At 34.7% G+C, this 20,341-nt stretch overlaps 1 protein-coding gene across 2 annotated transcripts in view; it reads left to right on the top strand.

Annotated features, from left to right (window-relative positions):
• Positions 1-20,341, top strand: part of KLHL1 (kelch like family member 1) — a 264,033-nt gene that overhangs the window by 91,261 nt on the left and 152,431 nt on the right. For both annotated transcript variants that reach the window (XM_050900633.1, XM_050900623.1), the window contains 2 exons: positions 1,081-1,217; positions 19,618-19,814. In XM_050900633.1, coding sequence (XP_050756590.1) covers positions 1,081-1,217; positions 19,618-19,814 — 334 coding nt within the window. The remainder of the gene's footprint in view (positions 1-1,080; positions 1,218-19,617; positions 19,815-20,341) is intronic.

Genomic DNA, 20,341 nt, shown 5'->3' with positions numbered 1-20,341 from the left:
TGCAGGTAAAATATAGTAGCTTAAAGCACTGTAAAATTGTGAAGCCAATTCAAACTGTCATATTTTACTTTGCTGTTGAGATGAGCTAAGAGAGCAAAAGCAATCAATTACCATACTGGCTGATAAGCGGTAACTTGTTATTCCTCAGTATCTTTTTCATTTTTTTTTCCTTGGACAAAATAGTTAACAATATACAAATGGCTTAATATTTTTCTTAGTTTCCAAGTTCTCCAGTTGGGAGTCTTGTGTCTTTTATCAATGTGTTTATACATTAAGTTTTCAAATTAAGCCAGAAATGTGACCATCTTTTATGGAAGCATGTGGTACAGTATTTATAGCTGTACCACATTTCTAGCTCAAGATCATCTGTGAATATTCACTCCTAACAAGATCATAATACTACTGCAGATGGTATTTAGAAGAATGCCTTAGCTTAAGGCCCCAGTAATGACAATCATACCTGGTACTTGCTGTGGTTTTGATTTATATAAATCAGATCCCCAAAGAAGCCATGCACATTTTGTAAGTATTTTGAAATTATTTTCCTTTGGAAATGTTTCTTAACAAAAACATTGCATTACACAGTGATTTTTTTTTTTTTTTTTTTTTTTTAGTGAATAGCATGTTAAGCTACTAACAGTTTTACGGAAGGCTGAAGGATTGTGTAAAGTCATATGCTGTTAGTAAAGTTTATAAAAATAGGCCTTTAAGAACAATGAAAAGTACCTCTGGAGTATGAAATGTGTTTCACTAATAAGTTGTCTTTAATACTAAGAAATTATCTTGTTAACAATTGGGACATCTGCATGATTGGAAAATTATCAGAAAGACTGAGCGCTAATTTCTATGTCTGTTTTACAGTCATATGCTAATGTGCCACTTGGTTCATATCACAGGAACCAAAACCAAATTAGAATTAAATGTCATGCTTATTTTGCTGCCTACATGCATTAATAATATATTGCTCCTGGTAATTTATAATTACTATGAAAATACGTTTTTTAAAAAGTTTTTTTTTATATATGAAATTTCTAATACATATATCAATGTAAATTACACCAGTTTCTAACTTTTTTGCAGACTTGTCCTCAGCTCTGTCTCTGACTACTTTGCTGCCATGTTTACAAGTGATGTTTGTGAAGCCAAGCAAGAAGAGATCAAAATGGAAGGCATAGACCCCAATGCACTATGGGATCTTGTTCAGTTTGCATATACAGGTATTGTACTGCATACATTATACTTCCTGTAGAGAAAGACGTTGATAGTTTTGTTTGCTACATGCCAACGAATTAATTATATTTATTTTCTAAATATTTTTTTCTTTTTAATCTCAATCAATCAAAACCATGTCTAGGTCTGAATTCAGATTGTTATCTCTTATCTCCAAACTTAAATATGTCAGGCTTGATAAGTACAAGAAGACAGTCTAGAACATTATATATTTTTCTTGGTTTTCAAATACTTAAAAAAAGTCTCTCATATGCACATGATTCAGATTACATGAGATCATTGCGACAGCACCTATATTTTTTGAATAGCCCTATATTACTGTCTTAGTCAAATTTCAGTTTAAATAATTACATAAATCTTTTAAAATTTTAAATAATAAAACATTTTTAAAATGTTTTATTATGAGTTGGATGTTGTCACTTTCATTTCCTGTTATAGGTTGGTTCTCTGTTGTGTAATGTAAACTTATGAATAACTCATAACTCAGAGTTAATAACTCAGAACTTCCTTCTGAATAGTTATTACATTTTAATGCATAATAGATTTGGTTTTTATCCTTCTTAAACAAACTGTTATGCACAACGTATTTGAAGTGCATTAATATGAAAGAATACTAAAGTTACAAAATAAAGTAATTAAAAGAGAGGAAATGCCAATAATAAGATTTGTAGTCTGAATTTGTCTCCCCTTGCCTATGAATCATGTAAGTATAAAATGTATGCTGCTTTCTATTTGCTTCCTAAAAGACGTCCTCATATTGTTTAAATTAACAATATTTTATCATGATGTTTCTATTGAATATTTGATTTTAGCTTCAATTTTAAATGGATAGCCCATATCCTGCAGTTTTAATCCTCCCTAAATACACATATATTAATTTAATCATAAGTTGCTGTTTGCTTTGATATATTTAATCAGGATATGTGCTGTTTATTTTATGACATAATAACTTTACCATCTTAATAGGAAAGAGAAACTGCAAATAAACATAATTTAAGTTTAAAAATGCTCTTTTTGAGAATCATGTTCGAGAAATTAAGGTTCTAGGAATGTCAGACCATCTTCATTTATATGGTACTCTACATGTTCAAAGGGTAGTGCCTACTCCCTTCAGTTGTGGTTTTGCCGCTCAGGAATGTACATCATCCAGAGGGTTTCAAGCTAGGGATCCATGAAATGAAGAACATGTAAGTAGTTTTCATCAAGCACGAGAAGGATACAATCTGATTACTAGGTATGAGTGTAAAATGAATAGCACAGGAATACCAGGGCAAAATCAAGAATACCTTTGGCGCAGAATAGCAAAAGAACTTACTGGTAATGTTAAATCATTCTGTAAGAGGAAGGTAAAAGGAAGAGGAGGTAAGAGGAAGATGAGGGACAGTGTTGTTCCCCTGGGAACAAAACTGTGGAAATACGCAAGTAGTGCGTGGTTCTTTTGCCTCAGTTTTCACTAAAAGATCACATGCAAACACACAGCACAGTTAATGTTGACAACAAAAGATAGCATGTAAGTGTAGATTAAGAGAAGAAGGAGATGCAGAAGGAAGCAAAAAAAAAACTTAACCATTTTCAATATGCATGAAGCTATCTCAGAGCTTTATTGGTTATCTCTGAGAACTTTGGAGACTGGATGAGGTAATGAAAAATTAGAAAAAGCAAACTCCTTCCACTTTCTGCAAAAGATTAAGATTTTCAGCTGCTTTACGCTCCTTGATTTCTCTATGCCATGTGATGTACTCTGTTTATTATATGAGGTGGAAAACTTGGAGGTTTCTTCTTGATGTTAGGTAAATAAGGACCAGTCTTCACAAACGGATGAAAAGACAACTCCACAGGTAGTATAATTCCAGTGTTTTCTAATTTGCCTCATGTGAATTTGCATCTATAATGTTCTTTCATTTAAACTGTCACATAAAGCCCAAACTACCTTAAAAATGGTGACATGATGTGCTATCATAATGTCACCCTGAAGAATTAGAAACTTAAGGTGGTAACAAAGGTCTCTAATTTCTGTCACTTGCAGTGGTAATACACCATTATCCTCTTATTTCTAACCCATTTTGGAGACCAAATAAGACTTAAAAAATGTCGTCTTACGTTTACACTTGAAAAGGAAATTTCACAAATACTTGCTGACAAGAGAAGAGACATGAGATTCAGGAAACATGAGTCCATTTTGTGTGCTAAGAGAGAACACGTATTGGATGCCATGGACCATTCTGGTTTTGATTACTGTGTCTTGCATTTCTGTTCCATCAGGTTCTTTGTCCTGACTTATTCTGATTTATCCTCATTTATTCTCAGCTTATGTCCTTATCTCTTGAAATTCACGTTAGATTATTTCTTTCTCTATTCCTTTTCTCTGCATCAGATATCTTACCAAAGTCCTAAATTTCCTAGCTACAGTTACACTAGTAAATTAAACAGTACTAGGGAACATTTGCAGGCATTGCAACAGAAATATCTATATTTATCCTGGCAGTTTTAGCCAAATCCAACTAGCAATCTCTCTAACAAACCTTGGATATAGCCTGGATACACAGGGTCATCATGAATGTGGCCACCTTTGTACAGAAGGCAAGAGCATTCAAAAGTGCTACGGACAATTCAGTGATAACTCACAGGTGATCAGGGAATTCCTAGAACATGGTCCCAAACTTATTCGGTTTATTAAAATTAAACACAGTCTTTGCTCCTTGGTTAATCATTCCATTTTCCCATGTTCTTTGCCGAATCAAAACCTGTCCCCTCAAACCTTATTTTTTTCCCTTCCCTTTCATTTCCATCATCTCTCATGATTTATCTAGCTTCATAGTTTCTTATCTCTTTTCTTGCCCTCTGATTCCTTATTTACCACCAGTCTAATTCATGTCCCCTTTTCCTTCGAATCAGTTCACTTTCTTCTTTGTGCTGCATGGATGTGGGCAAGGGGAACACTGAAAACTGAAGGAAATAGCCACTGTTCTGATACCCAGCAGTGTAGCAGCCAACAGAAATTCCAATTCAGCCTTTTAATCTGTAATCTGGAGCATACATAGTCTAGACAGAATATCTGGAGAATTCAGCTGCCAAATTCCAGTTACTGACTGTACAGTATGTGAAAAAGTTTTCAGCAACTCACGTCTGTGGCCAGTTTAGCTCTTTATTCTTTTACCCCAGGAATAGCAAACCATTTTGACAAATGGGCAGTTATTCCCTCTTCTTCTATTTTCTTTTTCCTGTCACTACCTTCTTAGCTCAAGGAGATTAAAAAAAAAAAAAAATCACATATAGTTGCTGCTGTTAGAGAGAAGTTTTTCCCTGGGGACAACTGAACATTTCAGGAAAATAAAACTGCATATGGTCTTGTTTGCAAAAACTTAGAAGATAAGAGTATTACAGTGCAAATATTTTTAGATGTGATTTAAAAGAGGGAGCCATTTCCACATTATATTAACTGTAATTCAGTTAGGTTTATATTTTTTAGAATCTAGCGAAATTATTTCATTTTTACTATGAATCATACATATTAAATAGTAGTTCAAGAAGGGTAAAATATGCATATCTATGAAAAGTATTACTATAGATAAAAATATCCTGTACTGATACCAGACCCTTCAGTTCCAGCAATAAAATCAAATACTGTTGCAAAATATCAGAGTTAAAGTTCAGTGAAGGGGAGGTTTTGTACATTAGAGACCCGAAGAAAGATAGGTATATTTATCTGAAAGGAGAGTTGTTAACAATGGCTATATCCATCAATACCAAAAAAGGGAAAATATTAGTTTGGTAACTAGTTACACATTGCTTTGTGTATCTTCAATTTTTCCTTTTAACTCCTGTTAATTAAAATAGTTCTTATCTGTGCTTCCAGAAACATCCATATGCTTCTGAAAGGGCATGATTTTCTGGACAGAACTTCTGAAGTTGCTGTTCAGTGCCATTTCCTCTAAATCGTTGAAATAGGTGATAACTCCAGTTTGTTCAAAACAACAAAATTATATTATCTACTTTTTAAAATTATTAATAAATGTTCTTTCTTTTGTCCCTTTCTAAACACATTTTGTAACTGTGGGTAGACAAGCCTCTGTATTGGTCCAGATCATAAATGCATTAACTCAGAGACTTGCCAGTAATAATATCTGATAGTAGATATTTGGTAGCATGATATGAATAGTCATAATTTGGCTGGCATGTCTTACTAGCTTCCTGCTTTATGGAACATAATCCTTTTGAAAACATGTATAGTTTCAGCCTCTACAGCATACTGTGGTAGTGATTTAAACTCTGTAAAATATATTATTTCCTTTGGTGTTTCCAAATCTGCTGTCCGATAATTTTGTTCGTTTTCTCACAGTTTCTACTTATGTGAGAAATAACAAATAATCATTCCTTTTCACCTCATTTGTGCAAATCATTACTTTATCTGTTACTATTGTACACAATAAACCGTCATTTAGCAGATTACTTACTAATGTCATTAACAGCTTAAAAACCATGAAACTATGCAACACAGAGAGTAATGTTCATCCATTCCAAAATCAATGCTTATTACTACCGTATACAACCTATTCTTAGACTTCTTTTAGCATAATTGATTTTGATTTGGGCCAGCATGGAAAGGTTGGTCACTGCTTGACAACCCCTTTGATATTATCTTTTGTTATTCTAAGCTTTCAGTGAGAAGAAAAAACAAAACCAAAACCAAACTAAACCATAGTTGAATTTTTATTATTTCAGTTCTGCAACTCAATGCGTTTTGAATCTGGTGAGAAACATCTTAAATATTATTAGGGAGGTAAAAATTTTATCTTAGAACATATTTGGCATATTTTTATTCCAGTTATAAAGGAAGAGAAATATAAGGGTAAAAATATATTTTTGGTGTAAATGTGATTTTGAAGCTTTTCTAAAGGTGGCAGGTTTTATTATTATAATCTCCTTTAAATATGTCATTTCTGACTACAAATGTACTTTTCCCAGGAGTTTTAGAATATGGGATGTGAAACCTGCTTCCCTTTTTCAGTAATGAAAAAAACCTCAAGAAATCTTGAAAACCAGTTTGTGATTGTAGGTCTCAATCTTTTAAAATAAATTAAAAAAAAAAAATTGCTAAAAATGTAAAAGAAAGTGAATAGATCTTACTTATTTCAAAATTAGGCTATTTTTCTATGTTTATTTAAAATGTATATTGGAATGTAATGATATTTATGATAAAGCAGAATTCTCATCCAGTAGAGAATCAGAATTCCTAAACCCCATGAGCTAAAGATAGTATTTTGCTACCATATTAGCTTCCATAAGCCTTTCTATCAATCTTGGTTGTTTATTTATTAGATGTAAATCTTTTAAACAAACTCTGTATTTCAGGCTTTCATTTTTTAAAGGAAAATGTTCAATCTTCTTTGATCTAATTAAAAAGTAGCATTTTTCCTTATTTGGTTTTGTATTTAATCATTCAAAAAGTTTTCTGTTACAATAGGTCCTAACCAATTTTATTTATCTATATAGATGTAAAAGATACAGATATATAAACAAAAAATTATATGTAGAGATCAAATGTATATGCATATATCTAAAAAAACTTCTCTGCTACCCTACAAAATAAAGGCTACATTTATTTTCATGATGACCTTGTGTTCATTTATTATGAAGAGCAACTTCTTGTATAGATATTGAGCCTTTAAAAAATCTTACCATGTAAAAAAATAACTAAATAATATCTCAATGGGAGACAAAGAAAAAGTAGCTACGTAGCAACACTGGTGAATTTAATTTAGAAAAAACAAACAAACAAACAAAAAACAACCAAAAAAAAGATGTGTATTGTCTCTTGCCAATTGTGTAAAGTTAGGATGTTACTTACTTTGCAAAGGAAAATGAACATTTTAAACTCTAATCAACTTCAGGAAGAGCTTGCCATCTATGAGAAATCAGCATATTAAATAAATCCAGTCATGTTTTTGAGGCTATATATATGAGTAAAGTTGGACAAATACAGGCTGGGTGATGAGTGGATTGAGAGCAGCCCTGCGGAGAAGGACTTGGGGTTGTTGGTTGACGAGAAGCTCAACGTGACCTGGCAATGTGCACTTGCAGCCCAGAAAGCCAACCGTATCCTGGGCTGCATCAAAAGAAGCGTGACTAGCAGGTCAAGGGAGGTGATCCTCCCCCTCTACTCCACTCTCGTGAGACCCCGCCTGGAGTACTGCGTTCAGCTCTGGGGCCCCCAACATAAGAAGGATATGGACCTGTTGGACCGAGTCTGGAGAAGGGCCACAAAGATCATCAGAGGGCTGGAGCACTTCTCCTATGAAGACAGGCTGCAAGAGTTGGGGTTGTTCAGCCTGGAGAAGAGAAGGCTCTGGGGAGACCTTATAGCAGCCTTCCAGTACTTAAAGGGGGCCTACAAGAAAGCTGGAGAGGGACTTTTTACAAGGGCATGTAGCGATAGGACAAGGGGTAATGGCTTTAAACTGAAAGAGGGTAGATTTAGATTAGATGTAAGGAAGAAGTTCTTCACTGTGAGGGTGGTGAGGCACTGGAACAGGTTGCCCAGAGAAGTTGTGGATGCCCCCTCCCTGGAAGTGTTCAAGGCCAGGTTGGATGGGGTTTTGAGCAACCTGGTCTAGTGGAAGATGTCCCTGCCTATAGGGGGTTGGAACTAGATGATCTTTAAGGTCCCTTCCAACCCAAACCATTCTATGATTCTATGATTCTATTAAGTAAGATACAATGTTAAATTTTTTTGCTTGCTTCACTTTTTTTTTTAACTTTTTTTTCCTTCTTTTAAAATAGTCAGTACTTTTGGACTTTTTTTTTTCCTTCTTAAAGAAAATACTACTCTGTTAAAGCAAGGAGTCACAGTACATAATTATATTATGAAAGGCTTTATACAATGGTAAATTGTCCTCCTTGTATCTCCTAAATAGGTAGATGACAGAGTCATGACACACTGTGAAGCTGGACTGTGTTCACTCATGTGTAAGCAAATAGACTTCTAAATAATTGACAAAGTAGAATTACATGGTGACCAGCAGAGCCTCAAGTCCTGTACAGCCTTGAGAAGAGCTGCTCCTAAGTGAAAGCAGCTGTCCATCTAAGAGTAGTAACAGGAAGACAGAAAATTACACTGCCAAAAATACTGATTTAAAGATAGTAAAAGGTGTTAAAGTTTCTGTGAAGATTCAACATGACTAATTATAAAGTTAATGTGATAGATGTACCTATAAAACACAATATGATTAAAGCTGAAAAAATTGAGATGTGTTAAAATACTATAAACTCTATGTTAGAGAGGCTTTGGAGTTCTTTTGGAAGTGTTTTTTTTTAATATATATAAGGTTTACAACTGAAGAACTTAATTTTGTAAATAAATTAATAAAGTAGTGGCTGCATATTGGTTTATCTGAAATAAGCACAAAGTTTTCTAATTACATAAGCTAAATTGTAATGTAATTACAAGTTGTGTAATTGAAATTATATATATATATATATGATGTAGATTTATTGGTAAAATGCTGCATCAAAATTTTGTTCTTCTTGTAGTTTGCTTAGATTCACAAGGGTAAACCACAAAGTTTTTCCCACTGTTTTTTTGTGAAGGATATATTTGACTGGTAAAAAATATGCAACTTCAATACAAGGTACAGGTTTAATCTCTCCACACTTTGCTGCATTTGATTGTTTTGTTCAAATAAACAAAGTATGTTTCATCTATGTTATAGCAGAACTGTAACTTAAGAGGAAACAAAACTTCCTCTTTCACATGTCTGTTAAACGTTTCATGTGAGCCAGCTGAGGAACTCTGAAGCCAACACTCATGTGCAATGGCTATGCAGAAAGTATGTTTCATTTTTTAAGCAGCAAGATGATTGATAGCAGAAAATCTAGGCTTGAGATCCTAGTGCCCTGGGATACATGGATATGTATTCTTTGATCTTTCTAGAATTCAAGATAAGCAGTAATACAGAAGAGTATTTCTTTACCTCATTTTCTTAGGTAATACTTCTTTCATGATCTTAAAACTTGAGTTTTCATTATTTGTGATTATGCTTAAATGTTTTAGATAGGACTGGAACTAGAGATTGAGCTTCTGGTATTTTGCTGCCATTGGTGACTCTGGGAGCCTTCCTTTAAAGTTACAATAGAGCTCTGAAGTTACTATAGATTTCCTCATACTGCATCAGGCTATCTAATTAGTATGCATTCCCAACAGTGATCAGAAGAATAGGCTGGTGCTTTCATACTGTTCATGAAACTGAAAAAGCAAAAATCAGTTAACTAATAGAAAACAAAAATTCTTTGATTTATTTATGCACATCTGAAAAAAAAATAGAGCATGGATCATACATGGAAGAGGTTCAAGCCCTACTGTATAGCTTTTAATTAGATTTTATTTGGGAGATTCTTTGATTAAGGTACTGTCAAGTGTCTTCTCTGTCAGTGTTATAACTAATAACACACACAGGGCAGACAACAGGGATGTAGCAAGAAAGAAACTGCCTTTAAGCACAAGGACCCTTAGGTTCCTTCAGAACAGAAGCTTTATTAATTAAATATCCCAGGGAGGTTTGGTTTTTGGTTTTGGGTTTTTTTGTTTTTTGTTTTTTTTATTGCTGAAACTCAGTAGTCTATATGAATAAACAGTGAGAATGATTCTTAGCATTGTTTTGGCCTGTGCCAATTTATAGTGTTCACACAGTCTGGGGGTTATCGCAGCCACAGGATTGTTCTTCAAGATGCAGTTTGAATGTGACTACCATGGTTTGGAGGATGACAGAGTTTTGTGTATAACTGAGGCTATTTCATTCCAGTTAGCCTCAGTGCTAGAGGGAAGTCCCAGACAAGCTTAACTTAATAGATATAATGTAAAGCTGTATGTATATTATTAAAGGCATCTGCTCAAACAATCCCTGGCTCTTAGGTGATGGGAGTCTGTTTACAGTGTTTCAGGCTACTCCCCTCTAGGAGATACTGATCACATTGAGAACTGGATTGACCCCTAATACTGTGCATATTGAAAGTCTTTGCCTCTACCTCTATGACATGTTGAGTAAATCAGAGTGGTTTGTTCTGTGGTATCCTGTTAGAGACCCCTGTGAACATGGACCATCTCTATCTAGCACTTTTTGCAGGAGACTATTACCTGCTGCTGTCCCACTACATTTGCTCTGCCATGTACTTGATGGTTGACTTTGCATTTTGACAGACTAAGCTCTTGTGAATTTCCATTCACTTCAGATTGGAGACCAATTGTTCCAGGAACTCTGGGATGAGTGATAAAAGGACAAGTTAAGGTAATTGAATTGACCTGGAAGACTTTGTTAGCCATTGTGTAATGGAGAGTACAGAAAAATGGTCATAATTCACACCAGATGGTGGTAGACCTTGAATAAACTTAACTTCTGGATATGGAAGATCCCTGTGAAGTTCCCTTCCAGGAGCAGATACTTGTCATAAACTCCTTTTCAGGAGTCAATAAAGAGAAAGTTGCAATTATCCACAGAAGCCTTGTTTATCAGGGTTCCTCCAGTTTAGGAAGTGGGAAGGTGGTAGTGATCTCATGATCTGCAAAGCCGTTGTTCAGATTATCTGTCCACAGATGTTCTGCATTGACTACACTTCCAAGATCGTATGTACCTTTGCTTCAGTTACGTTTCTTACTAGTGCTGGAGCCATTGACAAGATTCACGTTTTCATATAGTGTTCCTCATTAAGTTCTTATTTGTGCACCAGCAAAGCCTTAGTGCAACACCAAGGGTTGTTCATGGATTGAATTATCAGCTATACTGTCTGTGTATACAATGCAAGAATCTTCCAAAGTTCCTCACTGTAACTGTAGGACTAGACTGTCATCCTCCTCCATCTGCGGATATCAGCCTGCTTGGAATCAAATATCTCCCTAAACTGAATGTGTTTCTGATCCTAAAACAAACTGTGGGCTTTCACGTAATTCAGGTCTGTGGGAAAGATCTTCATAGACCCATTTAGCTTAACCAACTGCAGAGACTGCCTGCCTCCTTAATTTTTTTTTTTTTTTTTTTGAGCAATCCCTGCTCTGAGGATCTTGTGTTCAGCTGGAGCAGATGTTTTCCATTCCTGTCACTGAAACACTAAGTCCTTGCTCATTTCTGGACTTATACAATATAATGAACTGTTACTGTTCCTCCTTTTACCCAGGATACTCCATTAAGGGACAGAATTTGCAATTATGTATTAGGAACCAGCTGTTTTCTCATTCTTTTGGTGCAGTATATGAGAATTGCTTGGAAAAGAGCTCTGAACTGGATATCCATAAATTCTGAGTATTCATAATGATCAGGACTGTTATGGGGAGATAGCTAGTGACTGTGTCTCCTTGTACTGTGGTACAACCTGCTACTCCTGAGAAGTCAGTAAGAATAAATTCAGGCAGACTCAGGGAAGCAGTGAGTGTGGAGGGGGAGAACAGGTAACTGAGTGCACTGCGAGGTGCATTTTTAAAGCTGTCCCTTGCTAGGTTCAAAGTTCTCCATCTCTGAAGAGAGAATAAACTAAGCACTGAACATTAATACAGGACATGCCTGAAAAGTGAGAGGGTTCCTTTGAGTGGAGTGCCATCCCTCTGTGTTCTCATCTGGTGCATACCATGCTGCTGCCTAAACAGCATCAGTGAAGTGATCAGACAGAGCATGGGTAGCATGGGCTACCTCTTTAATGTGCTTCTTTCTGGAGTTTCTGAAGTGGAGACGCATACCCATATCCACTCTGCTGAGCTCAGCTGCCTAGCTGTGTATCCACAGTTCCAAAAGAAAGCAAAAAATTCAGGAAAATCACAATGGCAGTTTGTGAAAGAGGTCCTCACTTTTCATGTGTTCTTTGCTCCTGTCCCTGCGTTGTAAAACGTACCTTCATTCCTTTTCTATTCTGTGCCCATCACACAGTGACTATGCTGAAATGTACCCACAGCACAGGATGTGACTGTAATATTCACTTCTCCCAGCACTGCAATCCAGCCCAAAGCAAAGCAGATTTCATTAGGATGTAAGGTGGACTCATAAGCAAAAATCTTCTGTTGGCAATTGATGCCTCCATCTCTGTAACTTTTTGTTCTTTAAGCGTGGATTTGAACTGCTTTGTGCTACCATAGCACAAGTTGCCAAATCATTGCCTGAGAAGTTGAGAAGCTTATTCTGGCAGAGGTGAATATTCCTGCTTCTGAGCTAGCTTCAGATGTGGAGAATAAAATACTGCTCCTTCAAACCTGAAAGCTGAGCTCCTTTGTCCTTGAGCCATTTTTCCTTCCCCTCCCCCCCCCCCCCCGAGGTCAGGGCTTGATTGTGTTCAGTGTAATAGAAAGGTTATATCTCACTGAGTATAGATACTGAGAGTGTGTATTGTGTGGTTTTGATTGTAGCAAAAGTATCTGTGTAAGGCAGTTCGTTTGGGATAGTTCTGGAAGCCTGGGCAGTACACTGGAAGCCAAAGGTGGTACACTCCCCTTCATACCATCCATAGAAAGTGACCATTGGAATAAAATCTTCCAGAAACGTACCTAGATTCAGTACAAGTCTTTTGGAACAAGAATTCCCCCCCCCCCCCCATATGAAGTTTGCTTTTGTTTACAAACATAAATTCCTGGAGTGGTTTTCAATGTGTGCAGCATGATGAGCAGGACCTACAGTCTGAAAGCAAACCTAAGTATTGAAGTCCATTGACTAAAAAGAATTAAGGGAAACTAAGACCTTATATCTGAAATGAGCTTTTGGGAATAATTCTTGTCAGCTCCCACCCTATTTGGTGTATGAGTACAAGATTTGTGCTGTTAGAAGTTTAGTTAGTATATCCTGTTTATATTTGTGTATTTTTGAGGTAACCTTTATCTTGGCATTTTTCTTCGTTTGTTTTAACCTGTGAGTTTGTATTCCTCTATTTATATATAAAAAAAAGCTTAAAATTTCCAAATATAATGACTGTATAACAGTTGAATTATTGGTGATGTAATTATTAATATATTGATCATCTACGCAAGTACAAACTGGTAATCTTTAGCAAATAATTCCAACAATGAAATTCATATTTTGACAATTTTTCTATAGCCAATGGGAAAACATATCTTCAGGTGTGTTTCAGAGCACTAATGTATCTTTCTTCACAGTTTATAAAAAGGTTTTATGAAGATTAGACTCACAGCTAAAATTATTTATTGTTTTTACTCCTGTTATTTGTATATATATCTTACAGGTGACTAAGTTCAAATATCTAAGGTGAACTAAGGCATATGAATGGCAATTGCTTTGTAAGGAGAAAGTAGCATCTTAATGTCTCTCTCTAAAAAGCGGACAATTTTTTTCTAAAAACATGACATTTCAGTTATACAACAGAGGTGTTTGGGTTTGGTTTTTTTTTCAGACCAGGAGATGAAAAGGTACCACATCATGGCATATTTTGGCTAATATACTTTTCTGATCTTTAGCCAGACATTTGCAAGAAGGTTCCCGCTCAGGGGGGATTTTAATTTGTTAATAGGATTTCCTTATCACTCTGCAATGTTGTAATTTTCCACGCCATTGAAATACGGTGGACTTTGGCAGTACTCACAAATGACCACGTGATTAGGCCAGTTTAGTCCACTTACTCAAACAAACATGTAGCATGATTAGGGTGTAAATAATCGTGCAGTTTTTTAAAAGAGTGAAGCTATTTAATTTATAAGAATTCTCATATTACTGTAATGGAGGCATTTTCATTTTTTTGCAAACTACATATTTTTATGGCTGCAGAATCATTTATGAAATTATTTTTATACATAATAATACTTAAATATAAATTTCATATAAAAATTGTTATTTGAAATTACAAATTCCCATAATTTTGAAGTCATGTTTGATAGTGAAGAGTTCAAAAACTAGCACCATAACTGACAACGTAATTGAGTATCTAATCATAGTAGAAAGATATATATCTGAATCAAGTGAATGCTTTCCTGATTTTAACTTTAAATGTTTTTTAGAGATTATTTCATAGACATGTAAATTAAAATTACTTTAAAAAAATCATTTTAAGTCCCCTGTGTGAAGAGGAGTTAAAATAAGTTGACCATTTCAAGAATTGAATTCTATCCTCAGGGATTAAAAAAGAGATGTTGTATGAACAGAAAATCAATCTGTTCCAATAAGATGACTCGGTTTAGTTTAGAGTTGAGGGGGATTGAAGTTGTTCAGGACAGGAAAAATTTTCTGTTAGGAAAAAAAGATTTTCCACTGGGGAAAAAATAATTTTCCTAGTTAAGTCATGTGGTTTGACTTGTCTTTCTTTTATTTATGGTGGCTGATACCAAAATGGCTGCCAAAAAATAAAGTGATTCATCAGCACACCCAAGTAAACACATCTTTGGGTCATACATACTTTTGGGGTTAATTTGTATTTGGTTTAGGTTTTGGCTGCTAATCTGTAAGATGAATAGTCTGACAATAGGGAATGGGCAGATCCTAAGTTTTTTCCCCGATTTAAATTGCACTATCTCTTTGTGTAGGAGGCTACTCCCTTTTTGGGTAGTATTTATTTGTTTATTCGAATATCTGCAGCAAAAAAATGAGCTGCCTTTCTGAATTTTCACTGATGCTAAATGCCAGACTGTAAGGAAATAAACACAATCAGCCATAGAGTGCCTGTCTTCCTCACTTGCAGCTGATGACCATGGTCTGCAGCAAATAATTAATAGAAAATAAAGAAGAATTTGATCAGGAGAAACCTCTGCAAAGTGAATATGCTGTCTGTCATGTTTTCTTTTCTGAAAACAATTGCACCTTTATGAAAAGTGTGGTAAATAATATAATATAGAATTTGTCTTTTAAGGCATAGGTCAAAATCAAAACCTTAACATTCACTTCAGAAATCAGCTGGAGACTAAAAGATGTTCTGCTATAGCAAAAATACTTTTTATTACGTTCTTCATTGGCTGCTATTCATGGATGGGCGTAAGAGGTGATTACTACACATTATGTCATTACCAGGAGTTGAGAGTAACAGAGAGAACGATTATCAGAATTGGACCCAAAGAGTGTTTAAAGGGTGTAAAGCATTTCCAGACACTTCATCACCTGATACCTGATCATTCTGATGATTCCAGTACTGTATATTTGGGAGCAGATGAACTGAATTCACATCAACAAATATAAATATCAACAGTGTCTCACTAAGTCAAATGAAGGTGCTCCTTTTATAGTTAAAAGCAAGAAATAGCCACTCTTAGGGAGTGATTCATCTCATTCTACAGTAGGTGACTAAAACAGGGCAGATGAAAACTGCTCTAACACCTCATACTTCTCTCCATTGACTGTAAAAGGAGATCTCAGGCTACCTGGCAGATACCTGAGATTTGGTAAGATTAATGATAAGCCATGCTCAAAAGGTCTATTATAGCAATATGAAGCATAGCACCTTTTTTATAAGCTTTTTCTAGTCTTCACTGGAATTTGATGCTGTTTGAAAAGAGTAATTTCTTCTTGTAACCATAATTGTAAGCAATTCATCTACTATGCAAAACCTGAATAAATATTATTTTGATACCATTTACTGCCTTTATTTTAAAAAAATGGAGACCTAATAGAGAAGCTGTGTTCCTACAACCAGTTAGCCTATGGAAATAATTCCATTCAGAAACTCTTCAAAACTGCAACACAACTGATCAAGACACATGAAATAGTAAGGTTAAAAAGATAAATACCTCATTAAAAGGAATTAGTTCTAGCCTTTGTTTCTAATTCCTTGACACTTCCCATGACTTCACTGGTGCACCCTTACTCACAGCTGTCTTAAGAATATTGAAGAGTCTTCCTATGAATGGATAAATGTGTAATTACAAGAGAGAAAAAATTTACTGTGCACATGAGGTAAAATAATATTACCATGTGTTATGGATCTGGGTTAAAATGTGTTGCTTATGCACAGAGCAAGCAAGCAGTACCTACTGAGTGGTCCCACCATAATTGTATTGATACCTATTGGTCAATGGCTGTGGAAGGCTGATTTCTGTGACACACGCTGACCTTATTAACATCATGCAGAGGTGGTCGAAGATGCAGTGATTCCCTATACACAAAATGAATTGTAACAGTGTAGCCTAAGGCGCAGAAGAAAGAATAAAAGCAAAAGGTAAGATTAAAAAAAAAAAAAAAAGGAAAAAAATCCCAAAACTGTCCCTTAACTTGGGAAAAGATTTAGCAAAATAATAAACGTATCAGGGAATTTTTATATATTATCTCTGCTTCACATTTGGTAATGAGGTAATAAAATTTATGTATTCATTATAAGGATGCATCCTAAAGACAGGCATTTTAATTTCTGCATAAGCAATGCACATAAAATTTGTCACAAATAGAACTATAATTTAGAATAACAATTAGAATCCATTAAAGTTCTTTTGATTGTTTTTTCTCGTATATTTTTTTCATCCTAATTAATGTAATACAAAATGAGATTCTGAGCTTTGGTTAATTTGTTTTGGTCAGACTGAAGTACTTGTGCAAGCTCCTTATTGCATAAAAATGTGAGGGGGAGGTAAATTAAAGAAGCAGTAATATTAATGCCCCCTTGAATATCCTATTAAACATTTTTAAATAGATGTTTGGATCTTCTAATTGTCAATATGAAACTGTCTGAAGAGGTGACATTGTATATACTGAGCCTCTTAACAGCTTTTTTTTCAAACTCTGACCATGCTAAACACTTGATATCCCAGAGGAATTTGCATAAAAATGTCATAGCACCGTTCTGAAAAAGTGAATACAGCCCTTGTGACCAAATTTACGAAGGTGTCTTGATGTTTAAAAATGAGGATGAGTAAGACTTGGAAAGCATTTAGATGGATTAGATACTTACCTATCATTGAAGCTAATGCTTTGTAAAAAGAGGATCCTGGAGAGCCCTATCTTACTTCTTATCATGTTTGTGCAGAAAAAAAAGGAAAAAAAAAAAAAAAGGCAGGATAAGACAGTACTGAAAGAAAGAAGCACAGTGAACTCCTCTTTAACTGAAGCTGAGTGTAACTTTCTAGGTCTTATCCTAGATATATTAAGTAGTAAATTGATGTTTCTGAATTTAGTTAAAAATAAGTCAAGATATAATATATTAGTATCACCAGATATCCCAGAAGCCATTGTATGTTTACTCCCTCGATTAATATGTAAGGCAGAAACTCGTTCACACTCTTCCATAAAAATGTGAAGGATCTCCTTCGAAATGGTCATGTTGGTTACATAAAGAAATACATAATTTATAAAAGAGATGATAATTTTTATTGACTTAAACTTATTTTAATCCTGCTAGTTCCCAACTAGTACCCTACTGTACTAGTTTTCCTTAAAGATAACAGAAAATATCTTCAATTTGAAAATAAGTAGATTGATGTGGTTTCAACTGTTTCCTTTGGGTTCATCTCCTAAGGCTACATTTAGTGATAAAAAGCCAAACTTTGACACTTTCTTCATAGAGGGTGGTGATTCTTTCAATCCTTATGTCATTCTGCAAACATTATCTGGATCAGCTTTGTAAAGCCAGAGACTTCTTTGAGCTCATTGTTGAAAAATAAATAGCATATAAGAAAAGGAGATTTAAGACTGTTTTTCTAATTTTGTTTCCATCAGCACATTTCTCAGTCCATCTACTTTTTACAGCTGTTTTGCACATTTTTATTTTTCTTCCTTCTGGCACTGGGATGATCAGTTTTAACCTGAAAACAACTATCTTGTGATAGCTTCCACATGACACAGTGGAACTATATTCTAGATAATGAATAGTGTGTTGAGCCAGTCGTTACCTGCAAGCATGCAGCAAATGTGGGAGTGTCATTGATAAATATATGGGTCAGCCAAGAATCAGCTGCTGAGTGTGCCTTGCACACTTGGTGGACAGAAATGATGAGAAAAAGTCAGATAACATAAAGAGAAACTCATGTGACATTAATAGAAGCATAAAAATAAGCAGAGGAAAACCACTGAAATTATGCTGTGTACTTGATCTGATGCTCTAATGTTTGCAAAAGGATGTATTATAAATAGATCTAGTAAAGTATAACTTCCCAGTTTCCATGTTATATTAAAAGCTCCAGATACAGTGAAAGAAGGAGAAAAGGTCAGATCTTCAGTGTTACGGTTATTGTATTTTGGGTTTGGTACTGCAATATGAAGCAGCTTTTCTTTTCAATGGCATTCTGTTGTGAAGTTGAGTATTTTAGAACTCCTCAGTGCCATGTGATAGAACTATTAAGATTTGTAGTTTTCTTTTTATGTGACAACAAATACAAAATTTGTGTGGGGAAAAGAGTGAGTTTATCTAACTGTTGAACTATATTACTTTGAACAGAAAGATCAATATACACTTAATCCTCTTACAGTTTGAAAAGATTTTTCCAAGCACAACAAAATAAAATCAGAAGTGTTAGTTTCTTACAATTTATATTGTATTTGCACATTTTAATTTCCTATTCTTTTTTCCAAGACATCCTTGTGATCTCTAATTTATAGTTTCTTAAGTTATTAATGTAAGAGATTTATAAGAGATACTAATGTAAAAAAATTCATTTAAAAATGATGGTTGGGGGGGAGCATGATGACAAGAATGACACTTACTCCTCACTAAAAGAAATTATTTTTTAAGTTTATTTTATTCTATTTTACCTTTTATTTATTAAAAAGTGTATCAGTCTGCAAGATAGAGATAATGACTTGTGAAATTACAAAATAAAGTGCAATGTAAGTATTAATTAATGGAACATAAATATTATGCATCCATATATGTTCTTTTAGCTAATATAAAGTCTTTTAGAAGAAGTGTATGCTATGAGAGGCCTGCCATGTGTTACTCAGATTAAATTCATCCCAAAATCACATTACAAATAAGCAACACAAAGTTTGAAGATTTTAAGCCCTATTTTGAAGATATTTTTGTGGTTTTAGTCATACTGTGTTAGACAATTATTTCATTCTTTGCAGGGAGGTAAATGGCTGTGAGTTTTGCTCTGTACCACTGAAGATAATGCAAGTTTTCTCACCAATTTCAATGCAAAAAAAAAAAAAGAAAAAATCACAGCCTGGTCGATATCCAGATACTTACTCAGATTTTAGTCTCATTATAGAAACAAACCCAGTATTCCTAAGTCTTCTCTTCCTTTCCACACTTTACAGTCTCTTGTATCCCTATTATATAGTTGAATTAATAGTAGTTTAAAAAGAAATGTTTCTAATACTGTAATGTTCAGGTCACTGAGGTATCCAGTCAGAGAGACTAATCCTCCTTCTCTTCACTTTTTCTGTAGAGTTATTTATATAGAGCTAGGATTATTTATAAGAGATCTTTTGATACTGCATGTTTTGTAAATACCAAGTAAATAAGTTTGCATGTGTTATCAATCTTTTTTCTTAGGCTGCCTGGAATTGAAAGAAGACACCATTGAAAATCTTCTAGCAGCTGCCTGCCTCCTCCAGCTCCCACAAGTAGTAGAGGTTTGCTGCCATTTTCTAATGAAGCTTTTGCACCCATCCAACTGTTTGGGAATACGAGCATTTGCTGATGCACAAGGATGCACAGAGCTTATGAAGGTGGCTCACAACTACACCATGGTAAGGCAGTTTTAGAATATCTAAATTATGATCTTGTGACTCCTCTGTATCTTCTGTAAGTAAAAATATCTTGTTAGTTTTTGGCTTGAAATTGTTCTGTACTTGTATGGAACTTTATTTCATAAGTGGCCCTTTTGAAACCATAGGAGTGGTGGTTCCTCTCAACTTCAGTGAAGTTACGAGAATTGGCCTGCTATGATGAATGCGCTGTCTGCTGAGTCAGAACAGTATATGCTTTAATTAGATGCATGTTCACGTACAGGTGGTAATAGTAAAAAGTATTTGTAAGTCCTTAGAATACTTTTAAATCACTGTTCCTTTTTGTTTAGCTTTAAGGAAGCTTTCTAATTGTCATTGTTCTGCATGGCAATAGTATCAAGGGAAGTTTTGTTTGGTTTTTTTGTCAAGAATTATCCCTCCTTTTATTCATCTGTGAAGTAGATTAAGACAGAAAGTTGAAGACATAAAAAATTTTATCTCACAATATTTTAAATTTTTCCAGTTACACCTGACAGAACGGGTAGGGC

The sequence above is a fragment of the Gymnogyps californianus genome, chromosome 1 (genome assembly GCF_018139145.2).
Source record: "Gymnogyps californianus isolate 813 chromosome 1, ASM1813914v2, whole genome shotgun sequence".
In the NCBI taxonomy this organism is placed as follows: Eukaryota; Metazoa; Chordata; class Aves; order Accipitriformes; family Cathartidae; genus Gymnogyps; species Gymnogyps californianus.
The sequence above is the reverse complement of the archived record's forward strand: the minus strand, read 5'-3'. Positions and strand labels throughout refer to the sequence as shown.